At 42.3% G+C, this 19,917-nt stretch overlaps 1 protein-coding gene across 5 annotated transcripts in view; it reads right to left on the bottom strand.

The window, feature by feature from the left end:
* EML6 (EMAP like 6) overlaps positions 1-19,917 on the bottom strand; it is a 322,773-nt gene that overhangs the window by 270,745 nt on the left and 32,111 nt on the right. For 2 of the 5 annotated variants that reach the window (XM_070798674.1, XM_070798677.1), the window contains exons 1-2: positions 14,417-14,652; positions 12,864-13,595 (exon numbers count right to left, since the gene is read on the bottom strand). The exons of 1 other annotated variant lie outside the window; for it this stretch is intronic. In XM_070798674.1, coding sequence (XP_070654775.1) covers positions 12,864-13,060 — 197 coding nt within the window. In that variant the 5' untranslated portion in view covers positions 13,061-13,595; positions 14,417-14,652. 2 more of the 5 variants (XR_011569245.1, XM_019970153.2) reach the window with 2 other exon arrangements.

Below are 19,917 nucleotides of genomic sequence, written 5' to 3'. Positions count from 1 at the left end.
TAGTAGACACTTAAGAAATATTTGTTGTAAATCATTTTTGTTCCTCTATACAAGAGACTATTAACTTAGAGTCTATGTATTCCTTAATAGAATTCAGAAGGTTTATGTGTTTAGATGGACTAAAAATTACTAAAAGTCTTTATTTTTCACTAACTTGGAACAGGCTTTAGTATTTCCTATCATTCAAAATGTAGGCAACAAACTATAGTAGTACCTGTGACCTTGAGATCAATAAAATCACAGATATTTTCATATAATATTACAGTTGTTACAGATTTTTCAAACATCATGTATACCCTTACTACTTTGAATTTACAATAATTATTAAAACTGCTAGAACTTTCAATTGCATGAGTTAATAAAGTTAATAAAGAAGCACATATATCATGACATATTACAATTTTTTTCCAACTATATTATTCCAATTGTATTTCAAAATAATTAATTTTCTTTCCAATCCTATTTATGTATTTTATTTTATGCATTTGTGTACTTTATTTTATGCATTAGGAAATCCCATGATAGTGGGAGTATAAATTGATTTATCCACTTAGAAAAACTGATCATGTGTGCACCTCATGCCCCAGAAATACCACTCCCATGTGGAAATGGATATGTATGTTCACTTGTACTAGAATGTTAATAGTAGTCAAAAGAAACCAGAAGTCACCCAAATGCCCACCTACAGTAGAATGGATAAACTATATTTCTACACAATGGAAAATATGAAACTGATAGTAAACATGTAGAAGCTGAGACAAATCTTATAATGTTGATTGAAAGTAGCCAGACACACAAAAAAATGCATACTGTAGCATTCCTTTTAAAGGTGCAACACCAGGCAACACGAATCTACATTGTTAAAAGTTAGGATAGAGGTTACCTTTGCAGGGGGGGTACTTTGACTGAAAAGAGGTGCTCAGGGGTCTCTGCAGTGCTGGTAAGGTTCTATTTCTTGATGTAAGTGAGGGTTACAGGTGCACTGGGGTCGTGAGAATTGATCCAGCTGTACACTATGATATGTACACTTTTCTGTATCTAGATTATACTTTGGTAAAAGGACAAAGAAATGAGAACAAAGAAACTTACTATTCTGAGATGGGATCCATTAACTTCACAGTCTGTCAAAGGCAACCCATTCAAAAAATCCTGTTCTAAGCAGAAATTCCAAGGAGGTGATCTCAAAACAAACAAAAGTGAACATATACTAGTCATTCATTTATTCATTCAATAAATACTTATTAAGTGTCTTCTACATACCAGGCATCATTTTGGGCACTGTAGGCAGGGCAGCAAACAAAAAACTCTGCCCACTTAGAGCTCATATTCTAGTGAAAAGAGTCAACAAGGTTCAAAACAAAAAAGAACTAAGGGGAAACATGAAACAGGGATGAATAATGAGGAGTGTGTTGGGGAGGAGTCTACATTTTAAATAGGGTAGTCGGGGAAGGCCTCACTGAGAAGATGACCTTGAGCAAGGACCCAGTGGAGGCTAGTGAAGTCATGTGACGTCTAGAAGAAGGAGGAGATAGACAGAGGGAAAGTGCAAAGGCCCTGGGGCAGTAGGGTACCTGGGCATTCCAACTGGGAGGCCAGTGTGGCTGAAGTGGAGCAAGGGATGGTGAGAAAATAGACTAGATCATAGAGGTAACAGAAGGCCACATCTCCAAAGAGGCTTAGAGGCCATTACAAGGACTTCTACGCTTGCTCTGAGAGTTCTGAGCAAGAATTAACATGACTTGACTTATGTTGCAGCCAGATCAACTGGCTTCTGTGGTGAGAATAAAATGGGAGAGGCAAGGATGGAAGCAGGAAGGAAGCAGTGGTTAAGAGGAGAGAACAGATGCCACGAGAAACACAAACACACGCACACACACAGACACATTATTACTGTTGTCTGCAGCTCCATAACACTTCACTCCTAAATATCCTAGCACATTTCTCCTAAGACAAGAACCTTCCCTTACGTAACTGCACTGCTACAAATTCAGAATTTTAATGTAAACACAGTGCTATTTCCTAACATATACTTCCATGTTCAAACTTAACCCATTGTCCCAATACTGTCACTTATACCAATCCCTAACCACCCCAACCAACCCTGAATATTCACTGGAAGGACCGATGCTGATATTGAAGCTCCACTACTTTGGCCACCTGATGTGAAGAGCCAACTCACTGGAAAAGACCCTGATGCTGGGAAAGATTGAGGGCAGGAGGAGAAGGGGGCAACAGAGGATGAGATGGTTGGATGGCACCACTGACTAGATGGACATGAGTTTGAGCAAATTCAGGGAGGTGGTGAAGGGCAGGGAAGACTGGCGTTCTACAGTCCATGGGGTCGCAAAGAGTCAGAAACAACTTAGCAACTGAACAATTAACCACCCCAATCTAGGATCACATATTGCATTTACTTCTATCCTTTTAGTCTCCTTTAAACTGGAACAGTCCCTTACTTCCCTGTGTCTTTTATGAGAATAAGTCTTGGGGTTTTTTTTGTTTTGTTTTTTTTGCAAAGTACAGGCCAGTTGTAATGTAGACTGTCCTTCAATTCATATTCACATTTCTTCATGATTAGCTTCAGGTCATGAAGATTCTGAATCCTGCTTCTAAGCGCCAAATGAGAATATATTAGTATTTTCAGAAAGTATGTACAGAACGAGTTCTATAGACATCTCATCCCCCTTGTCATACCTTTCTCCTTCTAAATAATTTGAGATATGAAGAACTAACAACAACTAACAATACATGAAGCACCTACTGTGTGCACAACAGGTGCTAGGCAGGGGACACATGGAACTTGTATCAGGTGGGGAGAGGGGTAAGTCAACAAACGCAAAACCGTGAGTGCAATGAGTCCAGCGGGGAGGTCCTTGCATGGTGGCCTGGATGCACAGAGAAGGAACGGCCTAAAGAGTCCGGCTGTCAAGGTGCGGCTTCAGGGGGCGATGATACTACACTGAGATTGAAAGAAGAAAAAGAGCGTATGTGTGGACAAGTGAGGGGAGTCAACGGCATGTGCTAGGTTGAGGATACACAAAATAAGGTACTGGGTCTAGGTAACTGCAAGGAGTTTGATGTGGTCTGAGGATGTTAGGAGAGGGAGAGACATCAAGCTGGAGGAAGACCAAGGAACCAATCATAATAGTCTTAGGAGACTACTCTGAATGAGCATGGGTAAGCTTGATACTTATCCTGCTGGTAATGGGGAACCTTAGGTAGATTTTAAGTCTGGCTTGAGGAAGATTCTTTTTCAATGTCTGTTAGATGGCCAAGCTCAGTAAATCATTCAGGGTTCACTCATCACCAAGGCTGGTGATCAGCAGGGATGCACCAGTATCTGTACGAGGTAAAGCATGGGAATAGTTCTTCACCAGCAGGCAAACAGCTGCTGTCCTAAGCCTCACCTGCCTCAGCTGAGGAGCCTGAACTAGCTTCAGGAAGCCTCCTGTGTGTGCCGTCAAGCCATCTTTCTGGTACCTGCTAGCATGGGCCCTTATTCCTACATGTTCCCCTCCGCCTCCAGCCCTACCACTGGACCCCAGCAGGAGAGTGAACACTCTTAGCAGGGGCACTGGCACCCCAGTAGACAGATGCTTGATGTACACATAGCCGTCCAAGACTGGTCATCAGCCAATGGCCAGTATTTCCTAGGGACATCCTCCATGGCCTGTTTTAAGAACTAAAAATTCCATGATATGTTCAGAGTCACCACAATTTTGTTTTTAAAACTTAATATCATTTTCCTGACTTCTTCTTGACCTCAGCTCAGTACTTCTCATCATTGTTCTGCTCCAAAAACCCATTTGCTACCTCCTCTTCTAATCCACCTCCTACAGTGGAGTTGCCATTCATTCTTTCTCAGTCTATGCCTCTCTTATTAGACAATCTTCCTTAAAAGGACAGCCCTATGAAACCTAGGCCCGCCTTCCAGGCTACAGCTGATTGAACTGGTGGACATCCTGACCCTGCTGACCCGGTGCGGCCAATCAGATTCTCTTTTCTGGAAATCTGGAATTCAGGCTCACAAGACCTAATCAATTGGTTTCATAGGGCCAAGCTGCATAATCTAGTACAGTGAGGTTAAGATGGCTTTTTGGGGTATGGCCATGTGTAAAACGGATCACTGAGTTAAGGAGCCAGTCTGCAGTCAGAGAAAATCAAAGCATATTTTATCCAGAGAGAAGCAGAGATGTGATTCCCTGTGATGCATGCTTGCAAGAGAAAGAAACAGGAAAAGACTAGCTGCCTGATAACTGTGCAGTGTATGAGAAGCCAGCAATATACTCTATAACTGAGTATCAAAAGATGCTCTTCTCACCTTGTGATCCCCTCCTTAACTCTTCTTTTGAGAAAATTTCAGTCTCTTGCAACTGATGATCTCTTACTTAGAAGGCATCTCATCACTGGTGGATCTTGTTTTACTCGTACCCATAAAATCAACTCATACTGAACACAGAAAAATGTTGTAGTGACATTATTAAACAATATGTAAACTAAACAAGAATTCTCAGTAACCTCAGAACAATTCTCTGACCAGCCTATATATGTACTACCAGTCCAAAGAAAGCATCTTTCCTCTCAGGGAGGCAGAGCTGGCCTGCCACTCCCCTCCTTCACACTGATGGGAAGGGGAACGACAGAGAATTAGTGGGCAATCCTAGAATCCTTCAACTCCTAGGCTGAGGCCATCCAGGTGTCTGCCTCCCATTGAGAGAAGAAAGGGGTGAACTGGTAAAGAGGTCAAGGTCAAGAGATCTGACCACTCCCTTTGCTTTCCAGACAAACTCCACCCACTCAGCTGCCTCAGTAGGTAGGTCTCAGTAAGTCTGTCTCCAACAGCAAGACTGAAGACTAAAACTTCATTTTCAAAACTCAGGATCTCTGGGAGTAAACAAAGTCAATGTATAGATTGCTGCTGGTCCTTAAACCAGCAGTTGCTAAAAACTGCACCGATTCCTCAATGTATAAACAGTTATACTGTTTAAATATATAAAAAGCGACGTATCTTTCATAGGATATAACAGCATCTCTAAAAATGCAGAATGGTAACCAAAGCCTCAAATTTCTGTCATTTCTAGGTTAAATTTTTTAATGATTGCTTGTTTCTGGGTCCCCAAATATTCAGTATCTTCCGTATGAGAGGAATGGGCTGCCTGGTAGGGAAGGTCAAAGGCTATAGGCATCCAACACAATTCAATGGAAAAAGAGAAGTCTTCTCAACAAATGGTGTTGGGACCACAGGATATCTGCATGTAAAAGAAAGAAGTTGGACCCTCCATCTCACACCACGTATAAAATTTAACTCAAAATGGATTATCTTTCTAAATGTCAAAGCTATAACTATAAAACTCTTAAGAAGAAAACAGAAATAAATCTTCATGACCTTGGATTAGGTGATAGTTTCTTAGATATAACACTAAAAGTATAAGTGACGAAAGAAAAAGATAAGTTGGATAAATCAGACATCATCAAAGATAAATTGGACGTTATCAAAATTTAAACTTTTGTGTTTCAAAGGACATCATCAAAAAAGTGAAAAGACAACTTACTGAATGGGAGAAAATACTTGAAAATAATATATTAGATGAGGGGCTTACATTCAGAATATATAAAGAACTCTTACAACAATAAAAAACAAACAAGCCAATTAAAATGGGCAAAGGATCTGAGTAGACATTTCCTGCAAAGAAGTATACAAATGGTCAAAATTTTACTGAAAAGGTAATCAGTATAATCAGTTCTTAGGGAATGCAAATTAAAAGCACAACAAGATACCACTTCTCACCCACAGGGTGGCTATAATCAAAAACACAGCAACAAGTGCTGGCAAGGATATGGTGTCACTGAAAATCTCATATGCTGCTGATGGGATTGTCTGGAAAACAATTTGGCAGTACTTCAGGAAGTTAAACTTAGAGCTACCATATGATATAGCAACTCCACTCCTAGGTAAAATATACTCAAGAGACGAAAACATGTCTACACAAAAGCTGTGGACACACTCTTCCACTGCCCACAGGGACACATTAGCCGTCTCCTAACTTGTTCCAACCAATCCTTGCTTGGTTCTTTCTGAGAAGAAAGAACACTAGACTAGGTGACAAATTAATGAAAAAATTGATTCTGTTAATTTAAGAATTTAATAAATGAGTCGTATATATATATATTTAAAAATCTATTTCACAAGCTAGCAATATCTTTTAGGTTAGGAAAAAAAAAAAAAACACTGATCTATTGAGCTCTGAAACATATGAATGAGGTCCCGAACATCTTGCTGCATAATAGACTAGCAGCATCAACATCAACTGATGGGAGCTGGTTAGAAATGCAGGATGTCAGGCCTCACACCAGGCTTACTCAGCTACATGTGCCTGGGTGACTCCTATGCACAATGATATTTGCAAAGAGCTGTTTGCTGTCAAGCACTTTAATTACATTTAAGACCAATCCACATATGACAAATCAAGTTAAACCTACAAGAGGAGGCTGACGGCTTGAAGATGTGTCGTCTGCTGGCTAAAGGATGCTTTCCGTATGGCTCTGCCTCCTGGGGAAGTAGTCAGTCCCAGAAGCAAAGCCAGCAAGGTAAACCCTCCCAGCAGCTTCCTTTTTCTTGTTTGGTGGCAAATACATCAGCTACATCACAAAGGTGTCCAGAACCACCTCCTTGCAGGCAGGAGAGCCTTTAGGACAGCCCTGCCTAAAGATGCTGCCATGGAATAGGTTTTCACTTCCCACAGTATAATCTACATTCTTGTGGCCCACTGGCGGTAGGGCCTATATAATTCTTTATGAGAGAGCATACTCCAGGGTCATGTTTTTCAAGCTGTGACCCATTATATAGTAGCCATATTTTAAAAATAAAACCATGGTCATATATTCTGAATTAAAAGGGATCTATGATATGATATGAGCAAGTCTACTCATAACAATAACTGAATGGAATATTTGTGAGTGTCCTGGGAAATCTAGGACATATGGTGGCAAAACCCATGAGGCATTAATGACCTGGATGAGAATTACTATGACCTTGGTCTTTCTCTGGATATCTAGACCAGAATTCTGGCCATACCAGGTTCTTTCCCATCCTGGTACCTTTGCACGTAACCTCTCTTCTCCATCACATCTTCACTTACCTGCCCCTTCTCATCCTTCAGATTTCAGCTTAAACACCATCTCCTTAGGGCACTGCTCTGGACACCTTATTTAAAGTAGCTTCCGCACCCTACTTGACCTAGTTCCCCTCTATGGTCATTCCCTCCTTAGTACTTAGCACAATCTGTATTCACCTTGCTGTCTTGTTCATTCATTGTTGGCCTCCTCCATCAGAATGGGGGCAAGAACTTGGTCATGCTCAATGCTGCACCTGCTATATTCTAGATACTAGTTTTTGATTAAAAAATAAATGAAAAAGTAAAATCTACCCAGTTTAGAGAATAAATAAATCTTAATAAAAACCACCAGACTAATAGCTTATTAACAAGAATAACAGTAAAATCATTTATGAACAGACCATAGGTAGTTTAGTCACTAAGTCGTGTCCAACTCTTGCGACCCCATGGACTGTAGCCCGCCAGGCTCTTCTATCCATGGGATTCTCCAGGCAAGTATACTGGAGTGGGTTGCCATTTCCTTCTCCAGGGGATCTTCCCAACCCAGGAATCAAACCTGGGTCTCCTGCACTGCAGGCAGATTCTTTACCAACTGAGCCCTTTCATTACACGATCATGCCAATGAACAAGCAAGTGAGATCCGATGAATAGAGGATGAGTGACTTTGCTTAAATCTCTCCCTCTCTGAGCTGTAACCTGTAAAATAAAGGCTCTCAGAGTTGTGGGTGAAGGGATTTCTGTGTGTGTGTGTGTGTGTGTGCAGTGTCTGGTACAGAGCAGGCACTCAACTCAATACAGGTTTGATTCTTTATAGTTACCCCTAAGTTCCCCTTATTCAAACTGGTCAAGGGACTGAAGTATATGAAATCAGATCTCTAGGCCTTCATGTGAATCTGTTTACCCAACACCCCAAGCCCAACCATGGCTGTTACACCTCTCTCTTCAAATTCAACAAGTGCAATTGTGCGTACTTGCAGTACCAAATAATTTTAGCCATGTCACAATTGAGATTTTAAAAAAAAATTTTTTTTTAACATCTCCAGTAGTTCACTGTTTCAGGTCATTGCTTCAAATCTGGTGATGTTCTAAGATGAACCTGAACATGGTTCCATTTCTAGACAGAGTTCTAGTGATCTACTTCAAATAGCCTTGTGTAAAGCACAAAACTGGAAAATAGAGTTACAAGGAGTCATGAACTGACCAAGTTCTGGTTAGAAACAAGGCACAATGGTAGAGACCATAGTGACTAAGAAAAATTAAAGAGTGTGTAAAGCAGTGAAGTGATAGCTCTGGGCTTTGGAATCAGACTGACTTGGGTTCCAATTCCCATTCTACAGTCTGCTAAAGAGTGACCATGGGCAACGTCTTTAACCTCTCTGTGCCTTGGTTTTCTCATCAATAAACTGAGGCTAACCACAGTACCAACAGGATAGCACTGGGTCTACACTCAGGAAATATTGGTTCTGCTTATTAAATTCATTCTCAGCCTCAAGAATCTTATATACATTTACAAATGAAAATATTCAGAGTGAAGGAATGGCACTAAATGATACATATCAAGTGAGCAGCATTAGTCACAAAAGATGCAAAACTTTAGGAGTGCAAGGCACTTCTTCATCTAAGGGTGGTAAAAGGGCTCATGGGAGATGTGAGATTGAAATGAATGGGGCGCTTAAGACAGAGATACAAATAGGCTCCCTGTGGTGGCCACTTCCTATTTGCCAAACACTGTGGGGAACCTTGTATGTTATCCCCTTAAGCTAAAGTTAGATAACTTTAAATCTCCACGCACTGATGAGAAGATATTTTATTGATGACAGTTGAGACTCACAGAGATTTAGAAATTTTCCCAAGTCACCCAGCTGGTGGCAGATCTAGGTTCAAAATCAAATTTGTCCGACCAAAGCACATGCCCCCAACCAGTATGTCACTGGGGAAAGGGATTGGGAAGAGATGGACAAAGCAGGTGAGTAACTATTCCAGCATGAGGCAGGAAAGAACAGAGTCACGGAAAATAAAGGTATAAAGGTAGGTTAACACCAAAGAGAAAGGAAAACTCAGGAGTTTGGACTTCAGACTGTGGACACTGAAGAATCACTATTTTGTTTCTGGTGTATGTGTGTGTTTTTAATTAAATACTGTACTACTGCTATCGTTACTAAGAGCATTTACTGATCACCAACTAACGGCAAGGCCCCACAGTAAACTATCTGCATATATTATTTCAAATAGTTACCTGTTTGAAATTGAAATTCTGCAATTTAGTTGTTGTTAATTCCCTTCTTACAAATGAGGGCCTGAGAGGTCAAGTCACTCACCTAGAGGCCTCTAGTAAACAGGAGAGTGGATTCAAACCCAAGTGGGTGTGAAATCAAAGTCAGTGCCCTTTTCCCAAATGTGGTACTGCAGAAAAACCTCCCTTGCAACAGAGAGCCAGGAAAGAAGAGAAATGAAAATGGAGTCAGACACAAAATAGGGTCCCAGAATAAGGGAGAAATGTCTCCACTGGAGTCACCATGAAAATGATCAGGAGGAGACAGACAGTAAATGTGTGCATGACCTTTCCTTTCATTTGCTCCAGTTCTGTGTCATGGTCTGCTACCTGCAGCAGAAACCAAGTTAGTAATTATTCCTGCCTCGATTACTGTCCTTGCCTTCAAGCCCCGATTTGAGTGCTTCTGTTGCTTTAAGCATCTTCCTGTCCCATCACAATGCTATCAGAGCTAAAATATGGCATCATCCGCTAATCTGTTATCTGTATTGAAGGGTAATCATTCAAGAGAATAAAACTAAGCCTCCACATCCAATAAATCACATTATGCTTCACATATCAACATTTTTTAAAATCTGACTTAAACACATAGTCTTTCAAATCAGGAGGACACATATGCTGAGCTCTAATGAGCTCTGTCAAATCCTACATTATTATTAAAGTTCATCGTGATCTCAGAGATGATACAGTTTTCTAAAATGGAGTATGGCATCAATATTTGTTTGGCTGCTTTCTAGTTAGGATTCTAGGCAAAGTAGCACAATAAATAATGCAGTAGAAAATGTATGCGTTATGAATATATCATTCAAACAAATGCAAAATCTATGTGGATGATTACTTATCTTGTTTGATGGAATCAAGGGTTAGAAGTTTTAATATTCATGTCATGATTCCAAAACACCCCAAACATTTTTGCACTAAAATCTTAGCTTTAGTCCTCCTCATTCAATGACAAACATTAATATTTTAAATAGAAAATCAGTCGTATAACTAGCTATGCAGAAATGAGTTGAAATTCATAAAGATAAAAGAATACATATTTCTTCTCCATATGTATAGTTAATACATTAATATTCCTAAAATTTTACAGTATTAATTTCAAACATCTAATATGTTTCTGGGAATAAAATTATGAAGGAAATGGCACTTAAGAGTTCCATATACTAAGGATGAAAACAAATATGGTTTATATACTACCTTCACCGGATGAAGATATTTACATATATAAGATAAAGCAAAATAACAACATAAATATTCTGTATTCTCTAATTTTACAGTTCCCAATTATATAATGATCTGTGATTTGTGTTTTTTAATCTATTTGGCTTAATTTTATTCCTATGTGCAAACATATAGATGGATATTAAAGAACTCTGCTCTCCTACACATACTCAGACCCAACGAAATAACATGGAAAATTTAGTCCTTTCTCCACAGGCAGCCTTGCTACTATGTCTATTCAGCATAAAGATATAACTGCCTTAATAAACAGAAACTAAATCATCAGGTTTTTTTGTTTTCAACAATTGAAGCTCCCTGCAAATCCAGTTAGACAAATAAATTCATCCACCTTTTCTTCAAATCTGAGTGTTTCTTCAACTAAGTCAGATATCACAACAACCCCACTAGTCCAACAGTCTGTCATAACAGTGGTTCACTGCAACTCCACCCTTTTCCCACCTTCAGTTTCACAGGACATCTATTTTTTTTTTTTTTTTTTTCCTGTTAGAGGAAAACAATTAAGATTAGGAGTTCAAATCCTCAAAGTAGTTCAGTGAACTGTCACATTACTATTATTTAACCGCAGGGAATTTCCTGTTTAATTGCCACTTTCTCCCTTCCCCAAAGGACTACATCTTATTTTGATTGTGTAATGGAAAGCACTGTGTTAAGAAAGGGCAAAAACATAATAGGTTTTAATTTTTAAACATCTAACCTTTTCATGAGTCACTGTTAATCATTTGCACCTGTGACTTTAATAATCAGCGTGGAACTACAGCAGCAAAATCTCCAGGACAGAACTAGGTGAGAACGCCCCAATCACAACCATTATCACAGCAGGGAGAGAAGAAAGCTCTTCTATCAAATGGGTGACATGAAGAAAGTTTTAAAAGTCAGTTCCACCAAATCTCAAGAACAGTTGAGCTCCTAGCACTTAAAATCTTCATCTTTTAAAAGTCAACATTTTTAATTTATATACATTTCACTATATTTTAATATATTAATATAGTTTTTTACTTTCTGTAACATTTTCTTTCAACTTTAGGGCTTGAGGAGGAAAAGGGCTCCAGAAAAATCACAATAGTACAAAGCAGGGTACTCGGGGAAGCGAGTCTTCTAAAGCATCCTTCCCATGGAGAAATTAAGACCAACAACATTATGCCACTGAACCATTTATTTCATTATGAAATGAGACATAGAGTACGAGTGGCAATATTCTGAAACGTGATGGAGGTTGTTCTACATCAGTGAACACACAAGTCTGGAAGGTATAAATACGGTCTCTGTCAGCTGTAGTCCATCCTCAGCAAGTCATTTTCCCTGTGGGCTGAGGCTCCCATATCGTGGAAACCTTCCCCAACTGCCAAGGGCTGAAAAGGAATTCCCTGTGAATAGCATCTGGACCACACCTTGTATGGTCACAGGAGAAGCTGACAAGGGCTGGAGAAAGATGCGTCTAGTCCAAAGATGAGAGGACAGAACCAAAAATCAAAATATATCCCTTTACAATTTAATAAGGAGGACCTTCTAAAATGGCTATTCATCCGGTTTTGTCTTCACCAGTCCAAGCCATTCACTACTAGATGTTGGTCATTCTGTGGGCTGGAGGGTAGGGTTTTGTTATACAGAAACTGCCAGTCTTTTGTACCCTCAGTGATGGTGTGGAAGCATCCATTTAGTGTATAAATATGATTCTCGGCACTAAGTCACTACCAAGTGAAATATTAGAGAACAAACTCCCCACCCACTGCAGAAATTTCCTAGTTTCCAAGCATGTGGAAAGAAGATTCCAAATTACCTTTAGCAAAATTTCCTTTCTTTTTTTTTTTTTCAATCCTCTTACTTGCTGAGGAACCTTCTAAAGAGCCTCCCAAAGATGATACCCCCAGTTCAGGTTATTGGTCCTAAATTTTCCTAGTAAGGGAGGGAAAGAGAAGTGTTTAATAGCTCCCTAGGATCCTTCCACTTGTAGCAGGAATGAACACCTAAAAAAGCACCAGGACACTTAACTCCTTAGTGATTTAAAAAGCCTTGCTGAGCAACAGAGCAAGGGTAAGGTAAGCAACCCTTACCCTGCTTCTGCCCTAGCCTTAGAATCAGCAGCCCTTCTGTAATTCCCTGAGGTGCCAGAGAGACTCCTTTATTCCATAGGGCACCCAGATCTGACTCCACGAAATCCCAGTTAGTCATCCTTCTTCTCACCCTTCCAACCTCCACACCCAACCCCTCCACACCGCCCCAGGCCACCTCCTTACCTAATAATGTCGTCGTTGTGTCCCAGGAAGAATTTTTGGCTGTGCTCGCGGGTGTTGTAAACCACCCCGACCCCAGCCACAAAGTAGACCACCTCTTTGCCGGCGGTGTAGTACAGGTTGTTGCGGCACTGGTGACCCCGGTACCCGTACACCCACTCCAGCCGGAGCTGGCAGCTGGGAGCTGTCCGATCCGCCATGATTAGACGACCCCACTAGCCCCCCGGGTCCCCCGCGCACGGGTCCGCGGCCCCTGCGCGCCGGGTCTGTCCTCTCCAAGTCTCGGGCTGCGGAGGACCTGCAAAAGGCTCAGCGTGCAGCGCCGGGCGCTGATTTCCGCGGCGACGCACTCACACAGACCAGCACGCCGGCCGCCACCATCATCCACCGCCGCCGCCGGAGACAAGCCGCCGGTGCACGGCCGCCAGACCCCGCCGGGCGCCCCGGCTTCCTCTCCCCCGGGCTAGGCGTCTTCACCCGCGCGCGCGCTCCCGCGCGCCTCACTGCACCTGCGGGCTTCGGCCCCCGGGAGAGGTTTTTGGGAGGGTCACCCCGCCTTTTAAATCAAGGATCAGCATATCCAAACACTGATTACCCAGTTCGCTCACTGAAGTTTGCAGTGCGCGGGGCGGGGGCCTCGCAGCAGGCAGCGGAATTTATTCTGTGACAGCTTTAATTTGACAAGGAACTCCGGTAAGCTTTGCCATCGCCATCCTCGGATCCAAAACTGACAGTCTACATCCAGGAGGCGAGAGCCAGGAAGAAAGAAACAGATATTTTGCATAAGTCACCCAGTCCAAGCAAATGATCCCCAAACTAAGCCAAGTTTTAAAAAAAATTGTCAACTATTCCTCTTTTCTGTCTCCAGATCCATCTTTTTTTTTTCCCCTCCCATATCCATCCTTTTAATGATACGAAATATGCCCTAAATGCTGCCGGGTGGTGATTACTGATATGATTTGAAAGAACATTTGCAGTTTCCCCATTAAGCCAGGGCAAACATGCAATGATCATCTTTTAGACTCTCCAATTAGTTGTGTATATATTCAGAATTCATATCCTCCGTGAACCCTCTCTTGGCCGAGAAAACCAGAACGAACTTAGCAGCTCTCACTAATCAGGAACTCCAATGGCAAGCTTCATAAAGATTTTTTTTTTTTCTGAATCGGAGGAAACTGAGACACTACGGTAGCTGGAGGCAGGAAAACACAACCTACAAAAGCTCTCAGTCCAGAAGAAATTATAAATAATTAACAAGTGACCGAAATCGTGTACCTTTCCCCAGAAACGTTTGCGCTAGCTATGGGGTCCCGTGGGCTCAAGGGTCTCGTCTCTAAGCCCGGCGTGGGGAGGAGCGCCCACGGAACCACTGGGGACAGCGAGCCCCCCCACACACGCACACACACGTCCCAGGCATTGGTCGATGCCCACCCGAGGGATGCCAGCCCCCGGGGACACCCCGGCCTGCGCACAGTGCCGCGGCGGCTGCGTCCTGCACTCCTCCCACACCCGATCCAGGCTCGCCTGCGGAGCATCCCAGCTCTCCCGCCTCTAACCTCTGCTCTGAAACGGCGCCGCCAGCACGTCCTGGATCTCACAGGGCAAGCGAAATCCTCTGCTTGCCCGCCCCCCGCCCCTTTCCCCGCCTCCCGCACCGAGGACGGGCTTCGTCACTGGGACGCCACCGGAGAGAGGTTCTTCCTCCAGTCTAGGCTCCGGGGGCGGGGCCACACCGCCGCTTTCGGGAACCTAGGCTGGCGGGTTACTAGGCGAAATCTCGGCGCTTGGAAACGGCGACGCCCCAGAGCGCTGGGTCCGCCCCCTCCCTCTACCGCCCACGCCCCCCCCCCTCCCGATGCATTCTGGGAAATGTAGTCCGCTCCACGAGGCCTCAGGCAGGGAGCACGCGGTGCCAAACCACGAATTCCAGGATTCCATGCGCCCAGAGTGGGCCACATAGAGGCCGCTAACCACATCCCAGGTGCTTGCGATTCTGCAGAGCAGAGGCAGGCACACCAAGCACAACCTCTGGTTCTCGCCCTGAGTTCCCCAGTGACTGAGCTACTGGGCCGCGTGCGTGTATATCTAGAAAGAAAAGCAGTGAAGTTGGAATAAAGACCAAACCATCCCTATACCGGGAGAAATATCAATAACCTCAGATATGCAAATGGCACCACCCTTATGGCAGAAAGTGAAGAGGAACTAAAAAGCCTCTTGATGAAAGTAAAAGAGGAGAGTGAAAAAGTTGGCTTGAAGCTCAACATTCAGAAAACTAAGATCATGGCATCCGGTCCCATCACTTCTTGGCAAGTAGATGGGGAAATAGTGGAAACAGTGGCTGACTTTATTTTTCTGGGCTCCAAAATCAATGCAGATGGTGATTGCAGCCATGAAATTAAAAGACGCTTACTCCTTGGAAGGAAAGTTATGACCAACCTAGATAGCATATTAAAAAGCAGAGACATTACTTTGCCAACAAAGGTCCATTTAGTCAAGGCTATGGTTTTTCCGAGAGTCATGTACGGATGTGAGAGTTGGACTATGAAGAAAGCTGAGCACCGAAGCATTGATGCTTTTGAACTGTGGTGCTGGAGAGGACTCTTGAGAGTCCCTTGGATTGCAAGGAGATCCAACCAGTCCATCCTAAAGGAGATCAGTCCTGAGTGTTCATTGGAAGGACTGATGTTGAAGCTGAAACTCCAATACTTTGGCCAGCTGATGTGAAGAGCTGACTCATTTGAAAAGACCCTGATGCTAGGAAAGATTGAGGGCAGGAGGAAAAGGAGATGACAGAGGATGATATGGCTGGATGGCATCACCCACTCGATGGACATGAGTTGGGTGGACTCCGGGAGTTGGTGATGGACAGGGAGACCTGGCGTGCTGTGATTCATGGGGTCGCAAAGAGTCAGACACGACTGAGCGACTGAACTGAACTGATCTCTATACCACCTGAAGAATTTCTTCTGCACCTGTCCCTGAGGGCTACTGTAGCCGACTCAAGCCCAAGTGTGTTTCCCATTTCAGTTTTAGTTTTTATTCAGATGGAGTCTAATCTGTTAAAGTGCAGTGCTGCAGCATTTAAGAAAAAAGTTAGGCTGTCTATTCAGTGAATTAAAGACCTAAATGTAAGACCAGAAAGTATAAAATTCTTGAAGGAAAAGATAAGCAAAACACTCGATCACATAAAGCAAGATCCTCTAGGACCTGCCTCCTAGAGTAATGGAAATAAAATAAAAAATAAACAAGTGGGACATAAGTACTGAAAAGCTTTTGCACAGCAAAGGAAGCTATAAACAAGGTGAAAAAACAACCCTCAGAATGGGAGAAAATAATAGGAAATGAAACAACTGACAAAGGATTAATTTCCAAAATATACAAGCAGCTCATACAACTCAATACCAGAAAAACAAACAACCCAATCAAAAAGTGGGGGAAAGACCTAAACAGACATTTCTCTGAAGAAGACATACAGATGGCTAATAACACATGAAAAGATGCTCAACATCCCTCATTATTAGAGAAATGCAAAACAAAACTGCAATGAGATACCACTTCACACCAATCAGAATGGCCAGCATCAAAAAGTCTACAAACATTGCTGGAGAGGGTGTGGAGAAAAAGGGAACCCTCTTGCACTGTTGGTGGGAATGTAAATTAATGCAGCTATTATGGAAGACGGTATGGAGATTCCTTAAAAAATTAGGAGTAAAACCACCATATGACCTAACAACCCCACTACTAGGCATATATCCCGAGAAGACCAAAACTGGAAAAGACACGTGTACCCCAATGTTCATTGTAGCACTATTTACAATGGTTAGAACATGGAAGCAACCTAGATGTCCACTGACAGATGAATGGATAAAGAAGCTGTGGTACATGTATACAATGGAATAGTACTCAGTCATAAAAAGCAATGCATCTGAGTCAGTTCTAATGAGCTGGATGAACCTCAAGCCTATCAAACAGAGGGAAGTCAGAAAGAGAAAGATTAATATCATATATTAATGCATATATATGGAATCTAGGAATATGGTACTGATAAATTTATTTGCAGGGCAGCAATGGAGAAACAGACATAGAGAACAGACTTATGGACACGGAGTAGAGGGAGGAAGGAGAGGTTGAGATGTATGGAGAGAGTAACATGGAAACTTACATTACCATATGTAAAATACATGGCCCATGGGAATTTGCTGTATGACTCAGGGAACTCAAACAAGGGCTCTGTAACAACCTAGAGGGGTGGGATGGGGAGGGAGATGGGAGGGAGGTTCAAGAGGGAGGAAGATTGGAAATGCTAGGGCTTGGATGAGCAGCTGCTGCCTGCAGCAATGAAGAGAATGTGAATTGGTCTCATCATTCTTTTTAAGGAAACAAGGATCTACAGATCCATGAGGTCACAAGACAATAAGCACACTACCAAAAACAAAACCAAAAAACATGGTCTGAAAAAGAGTTGAGACATAAGCTGAAATATAATGGGCTTCCCAGGTGGCTCAATGGTAAAACATCTGCCTACCAATGCAGGCGATGCAGGTTTGATCCCTGGGTTGGGAAGATCCACTGGAGAAGGAAATGGTAATCCACACCAGTATTCTTGCCTGGGAAATGCCATGGACAGAGGAGCCTGGCAGGCTACAGTCCATGGGGTCACAAGAGTCAGACACAATTTAATGACTAAATGACAACAGAGCCGTGCTGCAAAACAGTGCACTGAATTAGAGACAGAAATTCTATATAAAAATTCATAAGATGAAGAGCTTTTCCAGCTTTAAGTCAGGAAAACTTCATGGAGGAAATAGGAAACAAAGGTATAATTGAGATAAGTAAACCTAAATTGAAAGCAACTGCATGTATTTATGGAATAAAAGGGTAGATACAGAAAAACAAAGATTTGGAGAATAGAACTGGTGAAAGAGAGAATTCATGAATGATGAGAAGGGGACATAAACTTGAAAGGTTAGATTATGGATGGAGCTGAACCTAGAGGTTTGTGCCATATTCTTAAAAGAATGGAAAGCCATAGGATTTTTTTTTTTGAAAATGGAAATACCTATAAAATCAGTAGTAGTCAAAGCATCAGGTAATAGAGGCTTAAAGTAGTGCCTGAGGTTCTACATAGAGGTAGTAGCAATGGTCCAGAAAGGAAGGGACATCTTCCAGAAAAAAAATGCAAAAGGATGTTAAAAAAAATCTCAACAAATAGAAATGGATATAATATAACATGTTCATCTCCTGAGTTGCTTTAAGTGTAACTAAGGAGAAAAGGCAAGATACACCCATCTGAATGCAGAGTTCCAAAGAATAGAAAGGAGAGATAAGAAAGCCTTCCTCAGTGATCGATGCAAAGAAATAGAGGAAAACAACAGAATGGGAAAGACTAGAGATCTCATCAAGAAAATTAGAGATACAAAGGGAACATTTCATGCAAAGATGGGCTCAATAAAGGACAGAAATGGTATGGACCTAACAGAAGCAGAAGAGGTGGTAAGAATACACAGAAGAAGTGTACAAAAAAGAGCTTCATGACAAAGATAATCACGATGGTGTGATCACTCACCTAGAGCCAGACATCCTGGAATGTGAAGTCAAGAGGACCTTAGAAAGCATCACTACGAACAAAGCTAGTGGAGGTGATGGAATTCCAGTTGAGCTATTTCAAATCCTGGGAGATGATGCTATGAAAGTGCTGCACTCAATATGCCAGAAAATTTGGAAAACTCAGCAGTGGCCAAAGGACTGGAAAAGGTCAGTTTTCATTTTAATCCCAAAGAAAGGAAATGCCAAAGAATGCTCAAACTACCACACAATTGCACTCATCTCACACGCAAGTAAAGTAATGCTCAAAATTCTCCAAGCCAGGCTTCAACAGTATGTGAACTGTGAACTTCCAGATGTTCAAGCTGGTTTTAGAAAAGGCAGAGGAACCAGAGATCAAATTGCCAACATCCGCTGGATCATGGAAAAAGCAAGAGAGTTCCAGAAAAACATCTATTTCTGCTTTATTGACTATGCCAAAGCTTTTGACTGTGTGGATCACAATAAACTGTGGAAAATTCTGAAAGATATTGGAGTACCAGACCACCTGACCTGCCTCTTGAGAAACCTATATGCAGGTCAGGAAGCAACAGTTAGAACTGGACATGGAACAGCAGACTGGTTCCAAATAGGAAATGGAGTACATCAAGGCAGTATACTGTCACCCTGCTTATTTAACTTATATGCAGAGTACATCATGAGAAACGCTGGGATGGAAGAAGCACAAGCTGGAATCAAGATCGCCGGGAGAAATATCAATGACCTCAGATATGCAGATGACACCACCCTTATGGCAGAAAGTGAAGAGGAACTAAAAAGCCTCTTGATGAAAGTGAAAGAGGAGAGTGAAAAAGTTGGCTTAAAGCTCAACATTCAGAAAACGAAGATCATGGCATCTGGTCCCATCACTTCATGGGAAACAGATGGGGAAACAATGGAAACAGTGTCAGACTTTATTTTGGGGGGCTCCAAAATCACTGCAGATGGTGCAGCCATGAAATTAAAAGACACTTACTCCTTGGAAGAAAAGTTATGACCAACCTAGATAGCATATTGAAAAGCAGAGACATTACTTTGCCAACAAAGGTCTGTCTAGTCAAGGCTATGGTTTTTCCAGTGGTCATGTATGGATTCGAGAGTTGGACTGTGAAGAAAGCTGAGTGCCGAAGAATTGATGCTTTTGAACTGTGGTGTTGGAGAAGACTCTTGAGAGTCCCTTGGACTGCAAGGAGATCCAACCAGTCCATTCTGAAGGAGATCAGTCCTGGGTGTTCTTTGGAAGGAATGATGCTGAAGCTTAAACTCCAGTACTTTGGCCACCTCATGCAAAGAGTTGACTCATTGGAAAAGACTCTAATGCTGGGAGGGTTTGTGGGCAGGAGGAGAAGGGGACAACAGAGGATGAGAGGATTGGATGGCATCACTGACTCGATGGATATGGGTTTGGGTGAACTCTGGGAGTTGGTGATGGATAGGGAGGCCTGGTGTGCTGCGGTTCATGGGGTCGCAAAGA

The sequence above is a fragment of the Bos indicus genome, chromosome 11 (genome assembly GCF_029378745.1).
Source record: "Bos indicus isolate NIAB-ARS_2022 breed Sahiwal x Tharparkar chromosome 11, NIAB-ARS_B.indTharparkar_mat_pri_1.0, whole genome shotgun sequence".
Lineage (NCBI taxonomy): Eukaryota > Metazoa > Chordata > Mammalia > Artiodactyla > Bovidae > Bos > Bos indicus.
The sequence above is the reverse complement of the archived record's forward strand: the minus strand, read 5'-3'. Positions and strand labels throughout refer to the sequence as shown.